General features: G+C 42.2%; 1 protein-coding gene across 4 annotated transcripts; it reads right to left on the reverse strand.

Annotated features, from left to right (window-relative positions):
- Positions 1–143: 143 nt before the first annotated feature.
- On the reverse strand, positions 144–18472 carry LOC124300970 (sodium- and chloride-dependent transporter XTRP3). Of its 4 annotated transcripts, none has more exons than XM_046755509.1 (13): positions 16919–18472; positions 9801–10033; positions 9000–9020; positions 8313–8534; positions 8089–8199; positions 7755–7996; positions 7169–7310; positions 6621–6822; positions 6359–6518; positions 6121–6283; positions 5856–6056; positions 5316–5369; positions 3928–4058 (listed from the first exon to the last, which is right to left on the reverse strand). In XM_046755509.1, exons 1-12 carry the CDS (start codon positions 17178–17180, stop codon positions 5364–5366), a joined length of 1965 nt encoding a protein of 654 aa, XP_046611465.1. In that variant the 5' UTR covers positions 17181–18472; the 3' UTR covers positions 3928–4058; positions 5316–5363. The 4 variants fall into 4 exon arrangements, with proteins under 4 accessions (XP_046611463.1, XP_046611464.1, XP_046611465.1 ...); XM_046755510.1 differs by having other exon boundaries at positions 3950–4058; positions 5364–5369; XM_046755507.1 differs by lacking the exon at positions 5316–5369 and having other exon boundaries at positions 144–4058; positions 16919–18470.
- Between the last annotated feature and the right edge of the window lie 5171 nt (positions 18473–23643).

Here is a 23643-nt window from a genome sequence, read left to right on the forward strand (position 1 = left end):
TGTATATTTTTGAACTCTTGGAAATCCGCGTATTTCTTTAATTTCCTTTTCTCTCTCTCTCTCTTTCTCTCTGGCAGATGACTAGAGGGGACAATAATTTCGGGCGAAGAAGAAAATCGTCCCGAGGTGGGTAAACTTTGACGTTCGGCAATAAATAAGCTTTTATTTAAATACTTTTATATATCCTTGTATACAATACGTTCTATATTAACCTATTTTACTGTATTAACTATAGGACAACGACAACCCTTAACTTTCAGTTTTTCTTTCACACTTTCGACAAATGTCATGCTAAGCGATTAGGTTTTTCTGTAAAATACTATTGGGCATATTAACGCTATACTTCATGAGCCTTACAATTTTGTCAGCTGTTGTTGTTAGACTATCGTCAACTATTTCGTATCTACGTATAAATTTAACAGGCCGGCACCATATTGAGTCAAGTGGCAGTTGCTAATTGTAAAAGATGAGGGCTTACGTCAGCGTGAAATAAAGTTTTGAAACCTCTACGATGACGTGCGAAAACTCATTGGTGTAGTTACGAATAAGAACTTGAAAGCCGGTAGGATTCCTGTAACCTTTCTGCAAACCGAGGACGTAAATAGTAAATACTTACGTATGTAGTAACAATAACTATCGCGCTTGTGGCATTTTTAAAAACGGGTGTTACGCTTAAAGCCTACGCAATTGTAATACTATATGTATAACATGGTGTTCGAATTACCTTGAACCACGTAATTTTCTTTCCCTGATGTTTTTCTCACTTCGGATCGTTTCGATCACTTCTCATTCAACTTGTGATGCTGGATGGGTTTTTACGGTGATACAAAGTAATATGAACACCCCGAATTGATCGTCTATTAACTTTAATATGTACAACTCCCTCGTGGATCTGTTATTATAATAATTAATTATAATGTAAGACAACGTCATAATTGGCAATCGTTATTATTCGTCTCTCATCGTGTGCTATGCTTCGTTTTCTTTTCTTTTTCTTTTAATATTCGTACTTTCATTCCCTTCGCGTAATAATTATTTTTGGTTTCCACACGAGCACCTTACGGCAAAAAGTTTTTGGTGCAATTTCAAATTGTGTTAATTTATCTTGATTCCCTCAGCATTTAAATCACGCGTGTTATTGTTTAAACGCTAGCAAAACCAAGTGTCGGCAATTACTGTTATGCGATTGCGAGGTGAAAATTGGAAGGAAAAAAAAATTACACGGACGATCACAATTGATCTTGTTGTAAAAGACACAACTTACGCCCCGATTTGATTACGCCCGATGAATTCCACACTTCACGCGCAGCTGATATTACACGCACGTGCGTTGTGTCACGAAGTTGCGCAATTTATGTCAGGTATTTGTACACACCCAAATATTATGTGAGCCGTATCGTCGTAAATGAAATAATCCTGCAGATATTACAGCCGCCTATGGCACCGACAATTATACGACAATAAATACTCCGTTTTACGTTATCAAACGCTCGCAAGCCACGATGAGTTAGCGGGTTATCTTTCGAGATGAAAGATCTAAATGAAAAAATGCTTTTCGCTGTTCTTTCTTTATCGATTGCATCGAGATTAACACCGTCGTCCGTCGGCGGTGGGAGAATTTTCACACTTTTATGTCTTGGTTGATGATAAAAAGTGAAAGTGAAAAATCGAATGAAAATATGGATTATTGTTTGAACGGTCGCTGTTACGCCAGTCGTAAAACAACAACTCTGTCCTTCGATAATAAATATACATCACATATATAAATTAAATATATATGATAATAATTCAAAAAAGCTGGACCAGCCAAGTAACAATGTTAGTAGGTACGTATTACTGTATACTAGCTTAGCTCTCATTATAATTATAGCTAATTAAACGCATGTTACATAAACTACTTTTTTTGAGCCTATATTACCAGAATTACGTATCACTTTGTGAAGTTCCGCTTTTGCAGTATTGTTATACGCATAAAACGTACGGCTATTTTGACTATAGTGTAAATAATCTTCCGAGTGTCTCGCTTTCGGCTACAACGGACATACTACTGGCGTACATCAGAAATACGCATAAATTTTTCTCCTACGTACTTTCGTGAATTGAATTACTCTGCTTGTTACAGTCCCAGAAAAACGCGGCTGGAATAGCGCGCCGTGAATACGAATTAACTTCATTTGCATGTCTATTTAGAATCCTTGACGGCTAATTGTCTCTCGTTGAAATTTTTCGCGCCTGTATTGATGATAATTTAACATACTTTGATCAATATTCAACTATCAGTCCCGACACCCTAAATACCCCAGGTTCGCTATAGAAGATCCCGATTTACCATTTCACGTCACATGTTTCCAAGCCTATTTCCTCTAGAGTATAATTGGGGGCTTCGGCATGAATTAAAAAACGCCATTTTAATCGCTTCTTCAAATTCCCTTCACCTGGACTAAATATCCCTTGATCAAGTATGAATAATTTTTTATTAAAAAATAAGAGCCAATTTGCCAGTAGTCAAAAATTTTCTTATTCGATGAAAGTGACAAAAAAAAAAAAAAAAAAACGAATGAACTTCAATAATTTTTCGTCCGCGTTTCGCCCTTTTGTTCAACCGGTGTTAAAGAATGAATTTTGACGATCGGAGAAAAAAAATATCGTTACGTGACGCAAGTAGAATTATCCGGAGACTCGAACAATGTTTGTTGCATTGAATTCGTCTTAAGCGCTGCGCGAATATTTTTTAATTTTTTACCAGTTCGTAATGAAGATTGCATAAGACTTCAGAATAGAAGAGCATGTTTCGTCGTGCACCTTGCTAGAATCATGGAGTACTCACACTGTGTATTTGCATAGAATAGGTATTGCTTTTAAGGGATCACAGAAACAAGGAACACAGAACTTCTGCGCGAAGTGCCGATGATTGAGGAAGTGAAATTGCGGAGAGAGTAACATACGATACTTTGAAAATGCACAGTTTTACATTTGCTCTTCGTTCGTGCAAATCATACTTCTAGTTGTGAGTCTGCGATGTCGAGGCAGCCGTAACACTGAGATTAATATCACAAAACTTTGTGGCCATTCGAAAACCACCGTATACTGTTTCGAAATGGTTCGTTCAGCAATAAAAATGTCTCGCATTTGTTGAAATTTTGAACAAAAACCGTCAACGCGACTAGTCAGGATCAGCTTCTTGACGCAGCTGCAAGTTCAAGACCCACAGACCGACTGCTCGATGCTATCTTTGCGGGATTTGGTACAGATAAGATTTTGAGATCGCGACGCGACGCACCTTAAACGTCGACTGGTGTTAAACGGTGCGAGTCGTTCGTTGCTGCAAAAATGATCTTCGTTATTCTCAATTTATTCGCCCGGGCTCGATTAGACCTTGTGAGTCAACGTTTAATTGCGCGTCTCTCGAATGTCACGGCTTCAAATCTAGCAGAGTTGTATTCGAGTATTCGCTTTTGTGCACAAAGCATATCCCGACCAAGGTTTCGACAGTCATTGACGTAACGAAACGGCCACTCCTAATCAGCGCTTCAAAGTTTCGAACAACAGATCTTCCCCTGGTCTATATTTTTAGCGCTGATAGAGCCAGACTCTCTCCTAGTGAACCTCGAATTCCCACGGAATTCTCCTCGGTACGTTGTACGTGTATAATAATAGGGCGGCCGACAATTGGATTATACAGAGCCAACGTTATTGTAGTATCGGAAGGAGAAAAAAATCACTCGGCGACCGGTGACCGTCAATGCCGGAAGTGCTACGTTCGTAATCCTGCGCCTACCGCATGCCCAAGTGCTTTGCAGGAACCTTGGCTCTTTTACTGAGTTTAAAGGTCACGCTTATGTACTAAGAATCAGGGGTTACAAAAGGATGAACGGTCATCGCGATAGGTGGAGGTCCCTTCAAAAGTCCATCACTTCCATCTTGAAAGCCTTTCCCTTCATCTGGTTTGCGACCATTCTCGCCGAAGACGGTGCAGTGTTGTTATCGTCGTCGCTGTTGTCGTCCTCGTCTTCCTCTTCCTCAGGGAAATCCTCGAGCCTGTCGTGATACTCGTCCAGCTATCCGTACGATTGAAAAATCGAATTAATCACCCAGACTCTGCGGACGTCTGTTCGTCGTTTGGTAATTAAAATCTGTTGGTCAGAACTCTGTGCTTCGTTCGGTATAACGATTAGTGAAAATTGAGCTAAATTTAATATACTTTATATCGAGACACTCGACGGTCGTTTAACCTAAACGATCGCTGCCAACAGTCTTTAATTGTTACCAAGTTAGTAGCCAGAGGCCTTTTCATGCACGATATATCAATTTTACCGACTATCCGTTATAGTGAAATATTTCTGCTGAGCTGACCCCTTTTGTTTAAATATCTGTTATTTTTAGAATCATTCATTGCGTTACAAACATTTCTCATGCTGCCATAATTATTTTTAAATCTATAATTGCCGCGATACTGCGATTTATTTTAAGTTGTTTGGTTTACACGTCGTCGTTGAAACGTAAAAACTTGACTTGCCAGCCACCTATTATCTAGTATTGTGTTAACTTGTTCGTCATGCAATTTAGAGTCTGGAGTTAAGGTACCTTCTAGGTCTATATCTGCACTATCCTAATTACTAAAGCTTAACTATACTATAACCATTTTCGATAGGGAAAATAATGTAGCCAAGCAATTTTGGTCGCAGTTACGTGCAGTGATGAATTTATCATTGAACGTACGCAGAAACGACGCGACGTGACCTTTACGTTGATCTTCCACACGCTCAAGATTTAATCATTCCTACTCAATATCAAACAGTCACTATATTCACTTTTGTCTACTACTTTTCGATTCAGCAATGATCAAGGTCAAAGTATGCAACTAATTATCAGCAATAACAATCGCCTGGGTCCCCTAGTTTTTCATCGCAATTCGATTTGAATCGACCGTTCAAGTGACTTGACATACTTTTGACCCGGAGTACGGTCAAAAAACTTCAAAACATTTTTCGAGCCGGTTGTTTCCTCAACAGCAGCATCGTTTAGTGTAACGTGTAGCTTTCTGTATCATTTTTAATCTTTTACTTCGTTCAGTTGAAAACAGCCATGCGCTTATTAGAAACTGTAGGCAATGAGGATGAAAGAAAAGTGATGAAATTTCACCTACATCGCATTTTCCGCCGCTGCAGAAAATCAAACCGAAGGATGATTGCGTCTACGGTAAAATTTGATTATTTTCAGCTCAATCCAAAGAACGAAGAAATTAATGAGAAACGCGTGTGAAAGTGCGTGAAGCGTCTAATTAGCATTCGCAGCTTTACAACGGGCAAACTCACATATGTAGGTAGCTAGGATCGTTATCGACGTTACCACAGTGGGCTTACCTATAACTGTAGATCAGATATTCAATACGAAGCAAACTGCACAATCGTCGCACCACGAGAAGATATTTAGCTTGGCAAAGGTTGCACCTTTTCAAAAATGCAAAAATTTTGTGAATAATACGGTATTTCATAGTATATTGAAATTCTTCTCGTGGTGCGCGTTCAACTGCATGTCACTTGCCAATAATACAGTGATATGTTAATCCGACTCTTTGTATATTTTTCTTTAACGTGACCTGAAGAGATCACGGTCACACCTTTTGCGTTCATTTTGCACCTAATCTTACAACATCAGTATTAATTTTTCACAGAAACTTGGACTACAGTGAAAATCATTTCATCTGATTCGTAAAATGAACGATTGAGTCAGTGACGATTTCATTGTGAGCAGATCTCTGACCCTCCGTATTCACGAGGCAAAATTTATTCTTACGATAGTCAAAGGTAAAGGTGAAAAGAAGAAACACTATTGGCAGTCACGGTTCAACTTACGTCAACGTCGCCCATCATCTCCTTCGTTGAGACAGTAGTATCAATGCGTCGAATGCTACCCTGGTGAATGTCAACGTCCAGTTTAACGCACTGGAATCTTCTCAGGAAGAATACTATCGGCATTGGCGCTACACCAGCGATCACGATGATCACTGCAATGACGAGGACCCAGCCTGGATAGCTTGTAGGAACGCTGACTCCCTGTTGAGAAACGTGATCGAAGCAAATTAAGCATCCGTCGACCGAGACCAAAGTCAGTACTCACTTTCGTCGCGTCCCAAGCCGAATATTCCGGTTTTTGAATGAACATGCAAACGATGCTGGAAACGAGAATCCCCGCCATGATTAGGGGCGCCAAGAATCTCCACGTCACCTGCCAATACCACCCAGGTCGATACCCTGTCATGTCCTCAATGTCCTTGGTGAACCTGTGAAATAATCAAAGTGCAGTTTTGGTAGGCTGGCGGGGCTTGGAACTGAGAATGAAAGTGTTTGAGGAATACTTTTCGTGTCCGTAGATATAAATGACCGCAACCATTTCCATCAATCCGACAACGACGAGTCCTATTGTACCGGCAAAGCTGTCGAACATCTTCAACCAGTATTCGCCAGCCCCGGTGGTGAATATCAAACCGACGCAGAAGCAGATTACGCAGACAACCGCTGAAACGATTATTGAGCATGTTGAGGAAGGGACGAAAATACAGGGAATCAAAGAGTAGGAACGGTACAGCTTCGACGAGGTGGAGCTTACCAGTCACTTACCGGTGATGTACTGTTTTTTAACTCTCTTAAAGAGGTCTATATCAAAGATCACGCAGAGCATCCCTTCGAGAATCCCGATCTGCGATCCCAAGCCCAAGGCTAGCAGCATCAAGAAAAAGATACAGGACCAAAATGGCGCACCTGGGAGCTCCACTATCGCTTGAGTGAAAACTATAAACGCCAAACCAGTTCCTTCGGCAGCCTGATGATCGTTGTTCAATAAATTGTGGTTAAGAGAAGCTGCCACGCGGAGAGAATCACGTATGTCACTTTCTACCGAAATGGTTGTGACTTGAGCAGAAACTTTCATGGCATGTAAGAAATTCTACGAAAATTGGTAACATTAACTTCACTCTATCTTGACGATTGGGTGCCACAGAATCAATAATTAGACGCAATAATATTTTGCTTGTTGATCCTCGAAACCGAACCTATTAGTCTCAGACAATATTAACCGCAGTGATAAAGTGCAATATTCTGTAACGCTGCGTGATTCTCTCCACTGTGAATATCCTTTTTTGAGTTTTCAACTCATGCTTATGACTCACCGCGTCGAGCTGTTCTTCAAGACTACAGGTTGCTATGGTGAAATTTTCGGCCGTAGAATTGAAATTGGTTACTATGTCCTCGTATTGTTCATCCGTCGAATTCGACAACAGTAGTCCATTGAATAACAACAGTTCTTTATTGCTGAAACAAAGGTGGCGAAGGAAAAATAATTAATAACGATTTCGGATGCATATTTTTCGATCAGGTACGCCTTTAAGGTTTGAACAATCGACACACCGACATGATATTAGTCTTAACAATGTTCGTCTCTTCATCTGAATACCGCCGCCGTAGCGGTCTTTAATTGTCGAATGAAATTGGTGTAGCAACATTCCATTTATGATGGCTCCAATACATATCTTACGTGCGCGTCGCGAAGGTCAAGTTGAAGGTTTACCGTTTCATAAGTAAAATCCTCCGAGATATTGATCAAACTGTGGAATAGGCTTTCCGCGATAAGCTAGTATCCTCAGTGAAAACTATATCTCAGCGTCTGCTATAATTCGATACGAGTTCAAGGAAGTCATTTGATCGGTGCGTGTAGGGGCTCATCTACATAGAATTGAAAATCAAATACGACCTTACCCAGCAATGCACTTATCGACGTTACTCATCGCCTTGAATCCCAGAATCGCAAATATTACAACACTGGCATAGATCGCGGTGAACGCGTTGCAGACGCTAACGAGAATAACGTCACGAACACAATTGTTGTCCGGAGTGTTGTAACTGCCGAATGCTATCAAGGAGCCAAAAGCAAGACCGAAACTGTAGAACACTTGGGTTGCCGCATCCAGCCAAACAGTCGGCTTCAACAGCATTTCCACCTGCGAAAAGTTTCAGTGTCGCCTTAACTATCCAGCAACGGATAAACTTTCAGATACGTCAGTGATTTCGAAAAAACACTTCTTGCACTGACCTTCGGAGTATACATGTGAACCAATCCTGCGCTTGCACCCTTCAGCGTTATCCCTCTGATGAAGAAGATGGTCAGCACTAGGTATGGAAACATCGAAGTGAAGTAAACGACCTGAAAATATCGAGTGCCGTTAGTGTTCCATAATTGCTGTTATTCGTGAAAATAGAATGAACTCCAAGGTTCTTAAGAAACGTCAACGAGGTGTAGAAGTAGTTGAGCTTTACCTTTCCCGACGACTGGATCCCCTTCATCACGATGAAGAAAACGATGATCCAACTGACGAGGAGGCACACAACGATCCACCATTTCAAACCTTGTCCATCTTCAATCGAAGGTGCGGCGTCCAAGGTTGTTCTGTACCAGAAATACGCGGTTTCCGAACTCTTCGCGCATTCTTCGACGGGCTTATCGTTCACCATCGGACACGTTGCCCAAGGCAGCGGTTCCTGAGGAACAAAAAAATGTTGTAGTCTATTTTCCTAACGCGAATCTACGACAATGAGGTTTGATTTTGAGGAATGAAATTAACGGCGACATAACAATGACGTCACGGTCGTGCCGTACGAGCTTGAAGAGTGATAGTTTAAAGCGGCGACACGTTTAATTGGCGAATTTGCGACGAGGTCGTAATTATTTAGCAAATTATAACGATTTGTCGCTGTTAGTCAAGTCACGAAACAGTTGTTGCAGGAACTCCGTGCCAGGATACAAGGTCAAGCTGCTTGATACGAAAGCTTCGTACAAGCTTTCCATAAAGTTTTAAATGAGTTTTAAAGAAGTTTATGTTTAATGGAATGAGGAACGAAGAAATCGATGATTGAAGTGTTACGGCAAGTCAATTATGAATAAAATGAGTAATATGCATGATTCGTGCCCAGATACATTCACTGTAAATCTTATTTTTTACTTACGCCAAATTTAACCGTCACAGCCTGCGCCGAGATAATTGGAACAAAGAGATAGGGTTAATTTGGGTTAAAATCGATCGTTACAAATCAAGCAAATATTTTTTTATATTTCATTCAATATTTCAATCTAACTCGATATTACACTCTGAATTCTAAGTTATCCTGAACATTCGATGCCTCGTGTGGCAACAGGGAATTGATTAATAGAAGAATAGACGACTCTATGGCCAAATACCCGCAAACAGGAATCATTGAGTATTTTTTAGGACTTTGTGTTTCCGAACATCGCCTGTTGGTAAAATTACAAGTGACGAAAAATCTTCAATTATCATCAATAATCTATTGTGAGTAGAGAAAGATCTTCTTTCTTGCCTTGCTATACGGAGGTGAGTTAAAATATTTCGTCAACCGAACAACTGATCGACATAAAATATAAAGGATTAGAATCTCGTCAGCTATAACAGGTTTTAAACGCAACAAAATAGATTTTCAATGACACTTTCATCGTGTTGTTGCTAATATTTCAAACTCAGTTGGGCCAACCCGCAAGATCCTAAACTCTCTTATCGATTCACCCTAATGTTTACGTTTTTCCGGGGTGAATTAAACGGATCTCGGAACAATGGACCGGGAGAAACTTAATCCAAAAGATTCCGACCCAACCCATGAAAAGATTTCCGGAATCCGGATGTCGAACTCTGACCTCCTACACGTTCGCGTGTGTGTCGGCATGATCGCGGCCTTCTATAAACACCAAGGAATGTGTTTGACCTCGATAAAGGGGCCTAAAGGAAAATGACGAACCTGCAAGGAGTTCACGAGGTAGTAGAAACACCAGGCAATGATAACGTTGTAGTAAAGTGCTACGAAGAAGGTGACGATGCAGGAGGCAATACCTATACCTCCGAGCCAAGGATGTATCGTGTTCCAGACTCCCAGGGCTCCTTGTCTCATTTTCTGTCCGACACCTAGTTCTATCAGGAACAAAGGCACTCCCTCGAGGATCAACATCACGAAAAATGGAATGAGAAAGGCGCCTGAAACAAATAGAATAAAACAATTTACACAACGGTATATCGAATTGGAACGAAATTCTCACAGTCTCTTATACATAGCTTCGATTCCATTGTTTGCCCAACAATGATCGGTCTCGTTCTATTTTAGGTCTAGTTTGATACACAGACCCAGAATTCATTTATTATAGTACCAAACGAGATTTGTGTCTATTTCGGTAAGAAAAATCAAGGTAGATAAGTATAACCTTGACTGTGGTTTGGCTCTGACATTTTTTTCTTTGATCAATCGTGCCCCATTGTTCGAAGCCCTCCCCGGCCTCTTTCCGTTGCACTGTTATCAGCTGACCGATGTGGAACACGCGTCTCTACTGACCCCTTTAGACTGACGCAAATTATTCTCATATGTTTGTGTGCCTGCATACCGAAAAGAGCGAACAAATCGACTACACCAATACGTATAAAAGGTTCGGTAGCGATGAGCAACCGCGTGTAGTCTGCATAGCGAGCGGCTGACCATTGTTATTGGCATCGTTCTACTATTGGTAGAATGAGAATACAAATGAAGGATAAATCGTCAATGCTAGCATATCGATCTTGTACTTCCAAAGTGCTGTGGAATGATGGAGTCATTATACAGACAACCGTAACTTTCTTTCTTCCTTTCGTCGGTTCTGCGATTCATTTTTCCCGCTAGTTTCGAATGGTGTTCATTCAAACCGTATAACCGTATGTAGTATGATGTGGTACAGTGTGTAGTACAGTGAGATGTTTCGATTTTTAAGAAATTACAAGGCATCGGTTTGCGGCACATTTTTTCAAGAGAGCACATTATGCCCGACCATGCCGTAGAGAAGCCTTTCGCACGGAATGTTATTGAATCGTTTGATTTCCGCTAGTTATTCAACTCTTTGTACTCTGTATCACCCAGATTAGAATTCTGGAAGCCATACTTCGAAAAGAGGTTGCCCTCCAAGCTCCTGAGACCTATGCCCTACGACAAGGCAGGCAATCCCTAGACCCAGGCGGGTCTTGACCCGGGTCAATCTCGATCGGACGGGATTCACATTTCAGCCTCTCTAACGTCATTTGCTAATTCTTGTATTATATAAACATCAATTTAACCACTGTCGTACTACAAATTACGCATTTTCTAACTAATTGTATATAGTTTAAAGCTTCTACCGGTACTCGCTAATATCTAGATTTCAAGCCTATAGATTAAGGATATTGAATATTGAAATTTCAAAGAACATGTATTGCGCAGAACTTTATAGTAACTTTTATCATTCGGCTATAATGAATTGTTATTACTTTCATCGTTGATGGAAAGGTAAGTGTGCAATGGTCAAACCGTCAATGAAACATAACCACGTTAATTGTTTCGCAATTTACAAGGCTTCACGATATTTCCTTCACTTATTATAACAATAAATTAAAAACGCTCGTGCTGATCAAAAACATAGTGAAATTGGATCCAGGTTATACTTCAGGCATAAAACGAAGACCGGAACATTACAATCTCTCTGTTTGGTTTTTAAATTTTCGTTCTCTCCGCTAGGCAAACATCTTTTGAACCAAATTGATTTGAATCCACTCCGAAGATGCTGCCATAAGTTTTCCAATTTCAAAACTTTCCAAACTATAATTGAATAACATTCTACATTTCAAATGAAAAAAGTAGAAAGGCTGAGATTTTCATCGGAATCATCGAAAACGGGGTAATAATATTCGAACCCTCATATCCCGTCGTTGAATCAATTCTTACAAAGTCCATTCAACACCACAAATCTTCGACAGAAGGTATGCAAGATTCTCGACAACATTATATCAAGATATTTTCAAGTGGAAAAAAATGACATCCACTATGTCCCGCATCGCGGTTGAGTGCTTCGACCGATAAATTAAAAAACGCAACTTCAGAATGTTGTGGATCCTCCGTTCTTTTTCCCTTATCGGTCAATTGCACGGACCGCTCTATAAAAGGTATCAACTCGTGAATGGGTCAGAGGCCGAGAGGCGTGTTTGCACGCGGATAATTTGCTGAAAGCAACGACGTGCGCAATGGGTCGAAGACCACACGATCCAGCGCTGCATCATACGCGCGCGATGACGACGCAACACGGGTCGTCAGAGGTGGAGGCACCAACCCTCAATCCTCAACCCCTAACCAACTCAATTTCCTCCCCTTCCCTCGCCCCTATTCCACCGAGCCTGCAGGCAGCCGGAGTGTCTGGTATTGATCGCATTCTCTCCGTCCCTCTTTCTCGACCCACTCTCTCCCTCTCTCTCCAACGTTTTCCGTCTCGCTCTGCTACCCCGTTTCTCTCGGTCTCCGCCGCCCCCGGCACCGCGTGTTATGAGGTTCCTAAAACGAGCGAAACCGAAACCACGCTTTCCCGAAACCCCGTGGACCTTGGGTCCGTACATAAAATATGGGAGAAAAACAAGGTGACGCGTAAGAAAAGAAGGATCCGCGATCGCAGCATCCCGCTTTCCTCCCCCTTGGCTCTTCACCCTTTCTATCCCAGAATGGACTTTACTATACATGACTATGCTAATTTTATATCGGTTTTATGTACTTTTCTTCCGAAGCGGTTACTCCGATTCTTCGTTTTTCCTTCTTTTATGCACTCGTTCGTGGTACGATAATATTTTTTTCATTCGGCATCGTCCACGGCATCTTTTCGCAAAAGGTGCACCCCCTTTATTTACGCTGTACGACGTACTCAGAGATTAATTGCCTATTTTCGACGCTTCTAACCGCTCAAGGGACACTGTTCAATTTTTATCGAACAACGCAAGCGGGCCTTTGAAGCGACGCATGAAAATCAAACGGAGGGTGCAGCAGATCCCCCTAATAAGTCGATACAATGTGAATGGAAACATTGTACACAGCTGCTAATAAACTTGATGAACAAGTGACCAATACCGAGCGTCCACCATGTAACCACGAGGTTCCGCCTGCCTCGAAATGCTGCACGCACTCAACATGTTACGGTACCTGGTGATAATCGTTAAATATTCATTCCGACTATTCGTGATACTGTCTCGTATACTGGCATAGAAAATATACGAAATGGAGTACATGAATTGATTGGGTAAGACTGCTCGATCACATAGAGACCGATCGTTAAGTCTATTCACAAGATAACCCTGTCGACTTACTGGATAAACCATGAAAGGAGACAGAGGTTCGATTATGGTTCACTCCTTGGTTCACCAGATCTTGCGACAGATAGAATCCGTATCGCTGCCTCGAGGGGGTTGTTACGAGTTGGCTCGTAAAATAGGAAAGTGCCTTGTACATAACGTCGAAGAGTTATGTAGTCTCGAAATGAGCTGAGCTGAAGAAGAATTACGCCGAAATCGACGATATGCCCGGTTTTGCATATCGCAAATCTTAATCTGTGTTTCTGTCAGTCGTAAAATGGTATTTTTCAATTATTTCTAACATGGCTATTATCTCTGAATCCGTAAACTGACGTCGTTTGTTTTCAAGGTATCAAACGAAATAAACACAATTAATTTTCGCCAATTTTCATCTCCGCGAAAACGTTCGATCACCGTCGAGTGTGTGCAATGGTTTAGATTTCGACAAGACACCAGAGAGATGTGCGTGTCAAGAACGTACAATCGCCCGGGTCACGTGTAGCACTAAACTTATCGATCCGAAAATGTTGGCGTCTTGTGGAATTTTCCAAGCTGCCGAGCGTTCTGTCAATCTTTTCTGGCAAAGAATCCTCCTGATTTTTGCACGTGACTCTCGTCATTCATCATCGCTTCTTTTTAAAAAAAAACCTTCGTTAACCGCGAAACGTACGATTGGTCGGTAAAATGAGATACAACGATATTTTTACGCTATTGGAAAAATAGGAGAAGTCAATTGCTAAAAAAGTAAAAAATACGCTCGCAAAATATTTCCTAACTGATCACCCATTGATTTTTCAAATTATTTAACACCCAGTTCTCCAGTGTTTACCTGCATGATAAACAGACAATGGTGCTTTACGGGAGCAAACAGCCTGAGACGTATTAATCGAAGACGAGAAGGAAATAGGTTTTGCTCTACGTGAGTACCAATATTGACTTCCAGTAACAAATTTCAGTTATACCGACTCGGTTGTCAGGTTGCAAAGCAAATACACATTGCCGGAATGAAAATCGTTAAAATTGCTTTACCCAGATTTACTTGGTGTTAAATTCTACCTGCTTTATAATTGGAGTGTGCAGAGTTGTAAAATTTAAAAATGAAACGCGCTGAAGAATATTCGAGGGATAATTGAAATCCTACAGCTGAGATTCAAGATTCTGAGCTGATTTAGACCTTCGTTTCTATTGGTTATCGAAACTAATCATTGGAAGCTCTTTTTATCTCTCGCTACTGCCATTTTGCAAGAAATTCTGATCACCGATAGAACCAGAGTAAACGCACTCGCGGATCAAATTCCATCTCTGATTGCTTTCCAGGAATGAATTATCCAATTACGGATTCCCGGCAGGTTGCGTCTCCGTGACGCCCAACCGCGAATCAGTCAATGCTCTAAACCTAATTGACCAACTCATCGGATCAGCAACGCCACTTCCTGTTTCGCGTCGATGTACTCTTATGAATTTCCGGGGATAAAGAAGGCGGGGAGGAGCGAAGACGCCCTACGTCCTTCAACCTTGACCTTATGATCGAGCCCTTTTGTATCAGCCTCGTGTTCCAAACTATCGGCGTAATAGCCAAGAACTCAACGATCAACACTAATATCACGGCTTGTCAAGAGCAGCCACCTTTTTTGAATGTCACCGACTCGGAATGAAAATGTTGCAGATCATATCGCGACGGCTCATGTTATAGTTCGAAAATAAGGTCATCCTTTGTTTCCAAAAAATATACTGACGAGCAAACGGCATTTCATCCACTCAAAATTCGCCTTCGGTAGGTCGATTAATCTCTAAAACTGCGCAAACGCGACATTAAACTGGGCCAAAAAATGACCGGGCATTGCTTACACGTCGCTTTCGACACTCTGAGCTCACGAATCCGTTGCCATGGTTTCTTCCATCCACCTTCTTCAAGGTTATCAAACTCGATATCCCCTATACAGTTTAATTGTCCTTCAGTCCCTACATCCTTGAAACGTTCGAAGAACCGTTGTGCCCATTAAAGGCAGCTTATGTATTTACTTGCACAGCAAACGGCGCATCAAGTACATACCTTGACTCATTTTTGCACGTTCCTTTGTTCTCGATCAGCTTGCACTTCGCTTTAGCTACCGACACGACCCGTTTTACTTTTCGTCGTAGTTACCTCCATCCCACCTTCCGAGGTCCAACCAACGTCCCTAAGAGACGCGTAAAGTTTGCTAGCTCATTGACGACTTGTGAATTAATTATAGCTTGCCTAGAATCGTCATCCAACGAAGGAGAAAATAATTTTGAATTACTTAGCGGTCTGTATTCGAGAGTCGGGGTCCCGTGTGCCTAATTTAATCACAAGGCAGGCACCACCTCGGTTATCGACAGTCCAATTAGCCTTCTTCAATTAAACCCTGCTCCCCATAGACCCCTTTTAATATCGTCGGTACGGTGCAACAACGTGTCCCCCCCTCATTAAACTAGGCACACGCACGATACTGACCCTGGCTGGTTTTTACATACGAATTGTGTTACCACACACGTGATTACTATATTGAACGTGCAACATTCGTCAACTTCCCGGTTGCATCGCCTAGGGCAGAGAATCTTGCCAACTTGAATATATTTGAAAATCGTAGAACTGCATAGTCGATGAAGCGTGACGAGAGACTTGAGTTTGCAAAATATACGGGTCAGCGATGTTCTCTATTGGATAAAGCTTGAATGTAGCGTGGAAGTAGGCAGCTTGCAACGGGATCAGACTCACCGTACAGTCTGCCGCGGAAATGGTATGATTGCATGTGATTACCTCTAAACTCGACACGCTTATCGTGTGGGTATAAGCCGCGTTTTACTTGTAACGATTACTATTTTGCGTCGGCACGTATTTCCAAAAAATTTCAAAGAAGATTTAACCGACTTCGGAGCCACCGATAACCTTCTACAATGCTTTATCGTGGTTTGAAGTTATGCGCTGCCGTGATCATCGTGGACCAGGTTAAAAACGAAGGACCGAACCTGTGCGAGTTATGACGAAACTGCAAATTTGTGTCGAACACAAATCGATATCTCTATTGCACCGTGTTCCCGTTTCTCTGCCCAGCTTCACCCCCAGATCCATTGATCCAGCATTGCCGCAGCCTGCGTGCATTTCAATGTGGGTTAGAATCGGGGAAGAGAAATGAATCGGCTGCTCGCTTGCCCGCTTGCTTTCTTTGGACGGAAAGTTTATCGAAGTGCAACCTTGATGTGTTTAGTACAAAGTAGCGAGACGATTGAAACTTTGATTCGCGTTGGTACGACTGCGATCGTGAAATCATGATACGGGTCTGAGATGCTAAGGTAACAAATGAATTATTCAATAGCAACAGACATTCGTTTTTAAAGATTGTAGGCAGCTAAACTTCAGTACCCTTAACCGGGTTCATTACGCCATTAATTGGATCACGGACCATTCGAATTTACCGCGATAGGGTCTTTAAACATTGGAGTTGGTCCTGGCGATAATCACACTGCTAAAAATTGCTTGAACAGTGAATTTTTTCGGAGCTTACAGTACTTGAGGCATCGTCTACGTAACGCGTAAAGCTATACGTATAAATCTAGACATTGACTATTTTTAGATAAAGATACTATTAACCACTGGCTTTCATTGGCTTCTATCGATAAGCCGCTTTCGCAATAACTTTACATTGTATCGCAGCGCGTGTGTCGTGACGTAAAAATGGAAACGTCAGGAGACGGAAGTTTGGTCTGGTGATAAATCGGGTATTCGCAACTCACCCCCTCCATTTTGCTGGCAAAGGTAAGGAAATCTCCATATATTTCCGAGACCAACGCTGTACCCGATGATGCTGAGGAAGAATTGCATCTTTCCACTCCATGCTGCCCTGTTTTCTTCCTTGGTCTTCTGACCACCGCCACCCTGACTCCCTCCGACAACTATCGTCACGTTGTGTCCCCCGCCCTGACCAGGCTGGCCACCCTCGCCATTCAGGGGTGCCAGTTCGTGGCCATTTCTAGCTCCCTCGGCCTTTACTACCATTCTTCTTGTTCGGTGTCCGCGTCGCGGTGTCCTCGAGTATTTCCTCTCAGCCGTATCGTTGACGTTTGATCGGTCTTTAGGAGGGGATTTTCCTCGAGATTTTTTTTTCCTTTCAAGCCTTTTTATCACCGGTGTATACGCGATTCACGCGCTTTCAGGGTAAACCAAGTTTCAACAGTACGACTTACAGGTTCGGACTCAACTTGCTGCGGTAGTTATCGTCTGTTTATACTCGATTCGATTCTTGATTGACACATTAATTACAGTGCTGAGAATTGCGGTGCGATACGTCGGAAGTTTGCTCAGTAAACTAATCGCTAATCAAACTCTGAAACCAATCGTGTAACAGTGTTTTCACCTCGCACACATTGATGAGTAAGCGTTTATTTGAATATCACGGCTGTCTATATGCTGCACCAATAAACCTCGAACGTGTACAATTCTAATTTAATCATTCAAAGGATTGTTAAGGCTCCGTTTATCCAACGTATCACTTCCTGGATCATTCAGAATTCATTCTTTTTATACAGTTTACTTATCACGTTGCAGCCGTTGACTGCCGTTTCAAAATTTTAACCGGATGAATACTGAGAGTGGTTGTTTCTACGATAACTCAGTGATGTATCTCAATGGTATCGTTGCTATCGTGAATTACGATTAAACGAAACTCGGAAAATCGAATGCCGTGTCAGGTCGGTAATTTTCTCGATATTATTGTTAAAACTGGTACAGATGCGAACGATCAACGTTCCGTTTAATTAAACTCTAATGTTTTAAAAAAAACGCCAGGACTTAACGGCTTATACTCGTATACTTTGGATATTGCGTCTTGGGGGTAATAAAATGCGCTATCGATTGCTTGCGTCTCTGGTCTCCCGGTCTTTTCCTCGTCCTCGCGTTCCTTGACCCGCTTTATGAGATCCTGAAATTCTCCGATAGATCGGTGTTGCGGTCGATCAGGACGAGACCACGGTACCGCAAGTCGTCTTCCCGTCGTTGCCGGTCGCTTGGTCCTCTTGAGATCGCGTAAGGTCGAATGCAGAATCAGCAGGGGGCAGGATAAGATCGAGATTACTTGAACTTGATACTCTTGAGATTGCGCAAATTGGCGTTGTGGTCGAGGTGAGTGCTGGCAGGTCTGGTGGAGGCTGATTTAGGACCCATGTATACCAAAATCCCGGTTGCCGCAGGTCAACTCTCTGAAGCCTTAACCAAGGCCACGCGCACTCCAAGCAAAGGGTTGCAACGACGTGTACGCCTCTGTTGCGCGCCGATATTGTACTGAATCGTCGTCCAAACTCCCCTCGTGGCGGTGCCCGGAGCTTATTGGCGTCGTGCGCGGGTCGCAGAGGGGAAAACGACGCCAAGGTGCACAAGGGGAGGCTCCAACGACGCAACGGAACTTCGACATCGTCCGAGAGGCGCTTGCGCCGTGCGTGACGTCACCGGTGTTGTCCCTTCGCCGCCGAGGGTTGAACCAAAGGGGCGATTATCGTCTCGCAATTATTTTTTTATTTTTATTTTTTTTATTTTTTCTCTCTCTCTCTTTCCCTTGCGTACAGCCTGTGAAAACACGAGTATCTACTCTTCGAGGTAAGAAACTAGGGGGTAGATTTTTCGGAAGAATCGGAGAAATCATTTTTACGAAGCCTATTTGGTTGTAGATTCAACACAGTTCGGTGTTCGTTGAAAATGCGGTATTATGCTTTCTGAATCGCGATCAAACGATGGTAAATTAATTACCGAGCAGCGAGGATCACCGTGGAGTTTCATCAAATTTGGATTGACGTTGTAAACTTTTTACAGTGTAGTTAAAGATTTATCGCCACCCGGAAATGACACGTTCCGACTCGTATTTCTGGGGTAGCGTGTGAGGGAGAGAGCTTTTTCAGTTATAAAATGTCCGCCATGGGGGAAAGAGAAAATGTTATCCTCTTCCAAAAACGACGAAACCGTGCGCAGCACACTCCGGAATTGAAATACTGTTACGATTTGTCGTGTACGACGAATCCCTCCTAAGATTTGGTTAAATTTTATAAGGTAGAATACATTTCGCACGTGTCTGTACGCAGAATGAAGAAGCCTTAGATTTGCCGCCTACTCTGAGATTTAAAGTTTTAAAAAAATCGTAAGAAATCCTGCGAATTTATGCTGAGCCTGAGTATTGAATTGACCCATCGCAGAACAATATCTGCGCGAATATAAGAGGGACAGAATTTCCGCAACCTACGGTGGTCCTGATCGTAAAAGATAATATATCGCCACGTACGCGATGAATGCGATATTTCAAGAGGGAAAGAGAGAGAGAGAGAGAGAAACGCAAACAAATGATTCAAGAAAGGTAATTTTTCTCTCAGTCTATTCCTCTTTTCTTCTGATCTCATAATATTTGGCCGACACGTCGACCTTCGGAGGACTTACTTTTTTCAATCCTTTTTCATACCATTCACCATCGCTCACACGCATCTGCGACGCGACCCTAACTTAACCAGGGACCTTTTCAACGTGCTTGTGTAGGCCTTGAACCCTAAATTGCGCTCCCTAGCTCCCTGCTTGCAGTGTAAAGAACGGCTCGTGTCTTCTTATGCAAATTTTTAAATAACCCCATTACACGCTGACCACTTATCCACCGACGATAAATGAATTGCTAATGAACAAAGGGTACACCGATTATTAGGAGAGAACGTGTTTTTGTTACATTATTATTTAAACTAGGTGGGAGGGGGAGGCTAAGTACAAAATTAGAAAATAAAAAGTGATTACTCAACTGAAATTTCCATGCTGACATGTAATATGATAAATATTAGAAGAATAGTCACACGAAGAGGATAAAAGAGCATATTTTACTCAAAAGTGCAGGAAAAGAGGGTAACAACAGGTTTTTTTTGTAAAAAATAGTTCGTAAAATGGTGAATTTACTTTACAAATATTGAAAATCAGTGTCTGCAGAGTAAAATCTGCTACGTTTATAGTGAAGAAATATAGTTGACACGGGCATTTTTAACCAAAAACCTTCAAGGGTGCCTCTTTTACTGTAGTTTTGAGTGAAAATTTGCTATTTTACTTCTTCCGTGTTAACACGAAAAGTAAGCGGCACTTATCGTTTGTCATGCTAATAACAATTTCAGTTTCGATAGCGCTGGTTTCAACGCTGTAATTACAACTTTGACCGTTACGAAAACACTCACAGTGTTAAGCTTCGGGTAAATGGATTTTTGCAAACACCGTTGGTGGGACAAGTTGAACGGTTCTATGTCACGCAAAGTTTCATTGTCAGTTCGACGCTGATTAATACGAATTCATTTCGACTGATGTAAGACCCTCAAACCACGAGTAATATGATACGTGGATGTATCTATAGATCCTGTGAATTACGGAAGGAATTTTTTTTTATTGTCAATTGCAGAATGCGAACCCGCACACAGCAAACCTCTTATTTCATCGTTGGGATTGCGAAGCCGTCCAAGACCGCGATCCAGTTTTGTACTAACAGGTTAATACCGCCACGATGGACAAGTTGAATAAGTTTTGTAAAAAAAAATAGAGAATTAAAAGGCGTACTCATTTGAGTACGGAGTTTTCAATGCGCTAGAAAATCAATATACATTTACGTTGTATATTTATATAGGCTATGGCTATACATAGAGATGGGCATGCCTATATAATAAGCGGCGGCGATCCCTCAAAAAATGTCACGAGTTCACGTCTCAAAATACTCCCGACTAAAATGTGGCTAAATTAATTAGAGCGTTTATTATCGAGGCCTCGCATCTCCGTCTAACATTTTTCTCCAATCTTCGTCGTAATTTTACGAAATACTGGCGATACGGAGCAAAAATCTATGCCAATATTATCAACGCAACAACAAATTATATTCAACGTACCGCGAGTGGTCTTAGAATCAATTTCAAACACTTTGTAGACAGATGTTTACGAAAACAGTTGTGTTGGATCACGGTATTATATGCGGCACGATAAATGGCAATTTGAAAGTCATTATACACTCTTTTTTCCGATAGTTTGAAATTTTTTCTTCAGTCCACCTGCAAGCCCGAATACTTTGGTGATCAAACCATAGCATTGCTCGAATCTCAATGGTGCATGTAGGGTGTAAATTAATAAGATACCAGAGGACAGGACTTTCATCGTAAACAATTAAGTGCGTAAACAAATCTTTTGTTTTCTCGGGTCTGCAAAGAGGTTTTATTGCATCCTGCAGAACCTTTCTCCTTTTAGTCACATAGGAGGATGTTATGTTGTGTATCCGAATAAATGAATAAATGAATAAATTAAATAAATATTCAAATTTTCATCCGAAATTATCAGCGCTGTTGCGACGCAGGTCAGGTCTGCATATTTCCAGTCCAACGGTCATCGCCCATGGCTTTGAGCATCGTTCACAACCGGTAGAATTGAATGTTTTGAAACCGCTAAAGCGTATGATGATATATCTCGAAGGATTTTTCTAAAACGATCGGTCCTTTTTATGAATATCTGCAAATCCGTTCCATGCGATAGAGGTACAAATTATGTAATGACGTGTTTGAAAGTGTTAGCACGACCATTCATAACGGCTCAGTTCTGCCCAGAAACCACAAGGCGATTATCACGTGCAATGAAGGTTTAGCGGTTTATTCAATCACGGAATTCCGTCGTAGGCTGTCACTTTCCCACCAAACCAAAGTGCGGCCAGCGGTGAATCAAGGCTGACTTATCGTTAGAGACAGAGCGCAAGCTCGGTGTAATTTTCCATTGGATTCTCGTCGCCGTTGTGAAAGCCCCTTAAACGAAATCCTTCCCATCGATCGGCGCGGTTTGCGTGGGCGGCGGATTCCGGTGACGTTGCCTCGTATTTCTGCTCCGCTGGGGGCGCGTTCGGTATAAAGATGGGGGAGGTAAATGGGGGCGGAAACGGACGAGGGGAGAAACAGAGTGCCGGCGTACCGGCAATATCGGGGTTCCCCTCATTCGACGACGCGTTACGCCAGCTGGTACGGGAGAAGTCAGAAGCCGTTCCGCCTCTACACCTCATCCATGCATCCACACACCTCCCTTTCATTACTAACCTCCACCGGGGTCGAACACACCCCCGTGACGTCATTTCTCAAAGTACGTCGCAGTCACCCCCGTGTTCGCGAATCTGGTTCAGGCATCGAGTCTGCGAACCGCAGCAGCGTTGATCGAAATGCTTTCTAAGATATAGGTGAGGATTCGCGCATTGTACCCATTGTGCAATACCTGTGCACCGTTACGCTGACATTTTTTTGTAAAAGCTCCGTTTCGCCGGATATGGAACGTACAATCTTTTGGAACAGGCCGTCTACGTTACTCAGCTTCGTTCTTCGCACGGTATTTTCCTCAAGGACCTCACAATCTGTCACCGTACTTCGACTAGACCACCCTGCAAAATTGAACTTTCAATTCTTCAACGTGTTAGAGAATATCCCACTTGTAGCACGGCTTAAACTGTGAAAAAAAGAAGGTGCTATTTACTGTTGATAGAAAATAATGCCCGCATAAAATCATTTCGTGTTCTGTGATAATATTTGGATAGATTCGCACGGTTACCTGAACTTTGAATACTGAAGTGTTTCAGCATTCTCACTTCCAGTATTTTTTTCTCTTCTTTCGAGATGAAACCTTCGCCGAATGAGTTTTATACCGTTCACCTTCCGATACGTAATCATCAATCAATCGCGACTCTGAAACTTCTTGTTAACAGTATACCTAAGGTTGTATCATTTGTCTTAAGTCACCGTGTCGTACCCGATGACCTGAAACCTCCTGTTTCACCTTCTGGAATCGAGCTCAGGTCCGAAACGGTCGACGTTATTAGGTAGCCAGTAAACCGGGGTGAAGATTGCTCCCATTCGATGTGGAGATCAGGGATAAGGAGGCAGGAATGGAGTGCAAGTTGACGGAAAGTGGGTCGAGGATGAAACCGTACAACAAAGCATCGTCAAATCAGCAATCTTTTCCAGCGATCTGTGCAAAGTGACCGAGTGAAACGATTCGAGGAACACACAACGTCCGCTCATCTCAAGAGTGGATATTCCCAGCAAGCAAAGGGCACTGAGATCAGGTCTGCGCATATTCTTGGCTTCCCGAAAAATACATTCATCATGAAATAATATCGCAAAAGGAACTTTCAAAGCTCTCCTTGGACGAACAATGCCATCAGGTACTTTTGCTTTGACCGCGTCTGTCTTTGAGCAGAGACGAGTCACGGATCCTGACTTTCACCTCATTATCCTTGGGAAGCTCCCACTGTGACGCGACTTATTCAAGGCAGGTCAAATCCCGGGAAATATTCTCCCTTGGCGTATTCCACGAGACATCTGTTCCCACTTCTTCACGAGCTTTACCTTACTTTTGGCGTACCAAGACTGTCGCAGATCTTCCAAGAACCGTCCGCCTTGCACGTCTTCACCTCGAGTCTAAGCCCGCATTTTTTCCTACGTAC

The sequence above is a fragment of the Neodiprion virginianus genome, chromosome 3 (assembly GCF_021901495.1).
Source record: "Neodiprion virginianus isolate iyNeoVirg1 chromosome 3, iyNeoVirg1.1, whole genome shotgun sequence".
In the NCBI taxonomy this organism is placed as follows: Eukaryota; Metazoa; Arthropoda; class Insecta; order Hymenoptera; family Diprionidae; genus Neodiprion; species Neodiprion virginianus.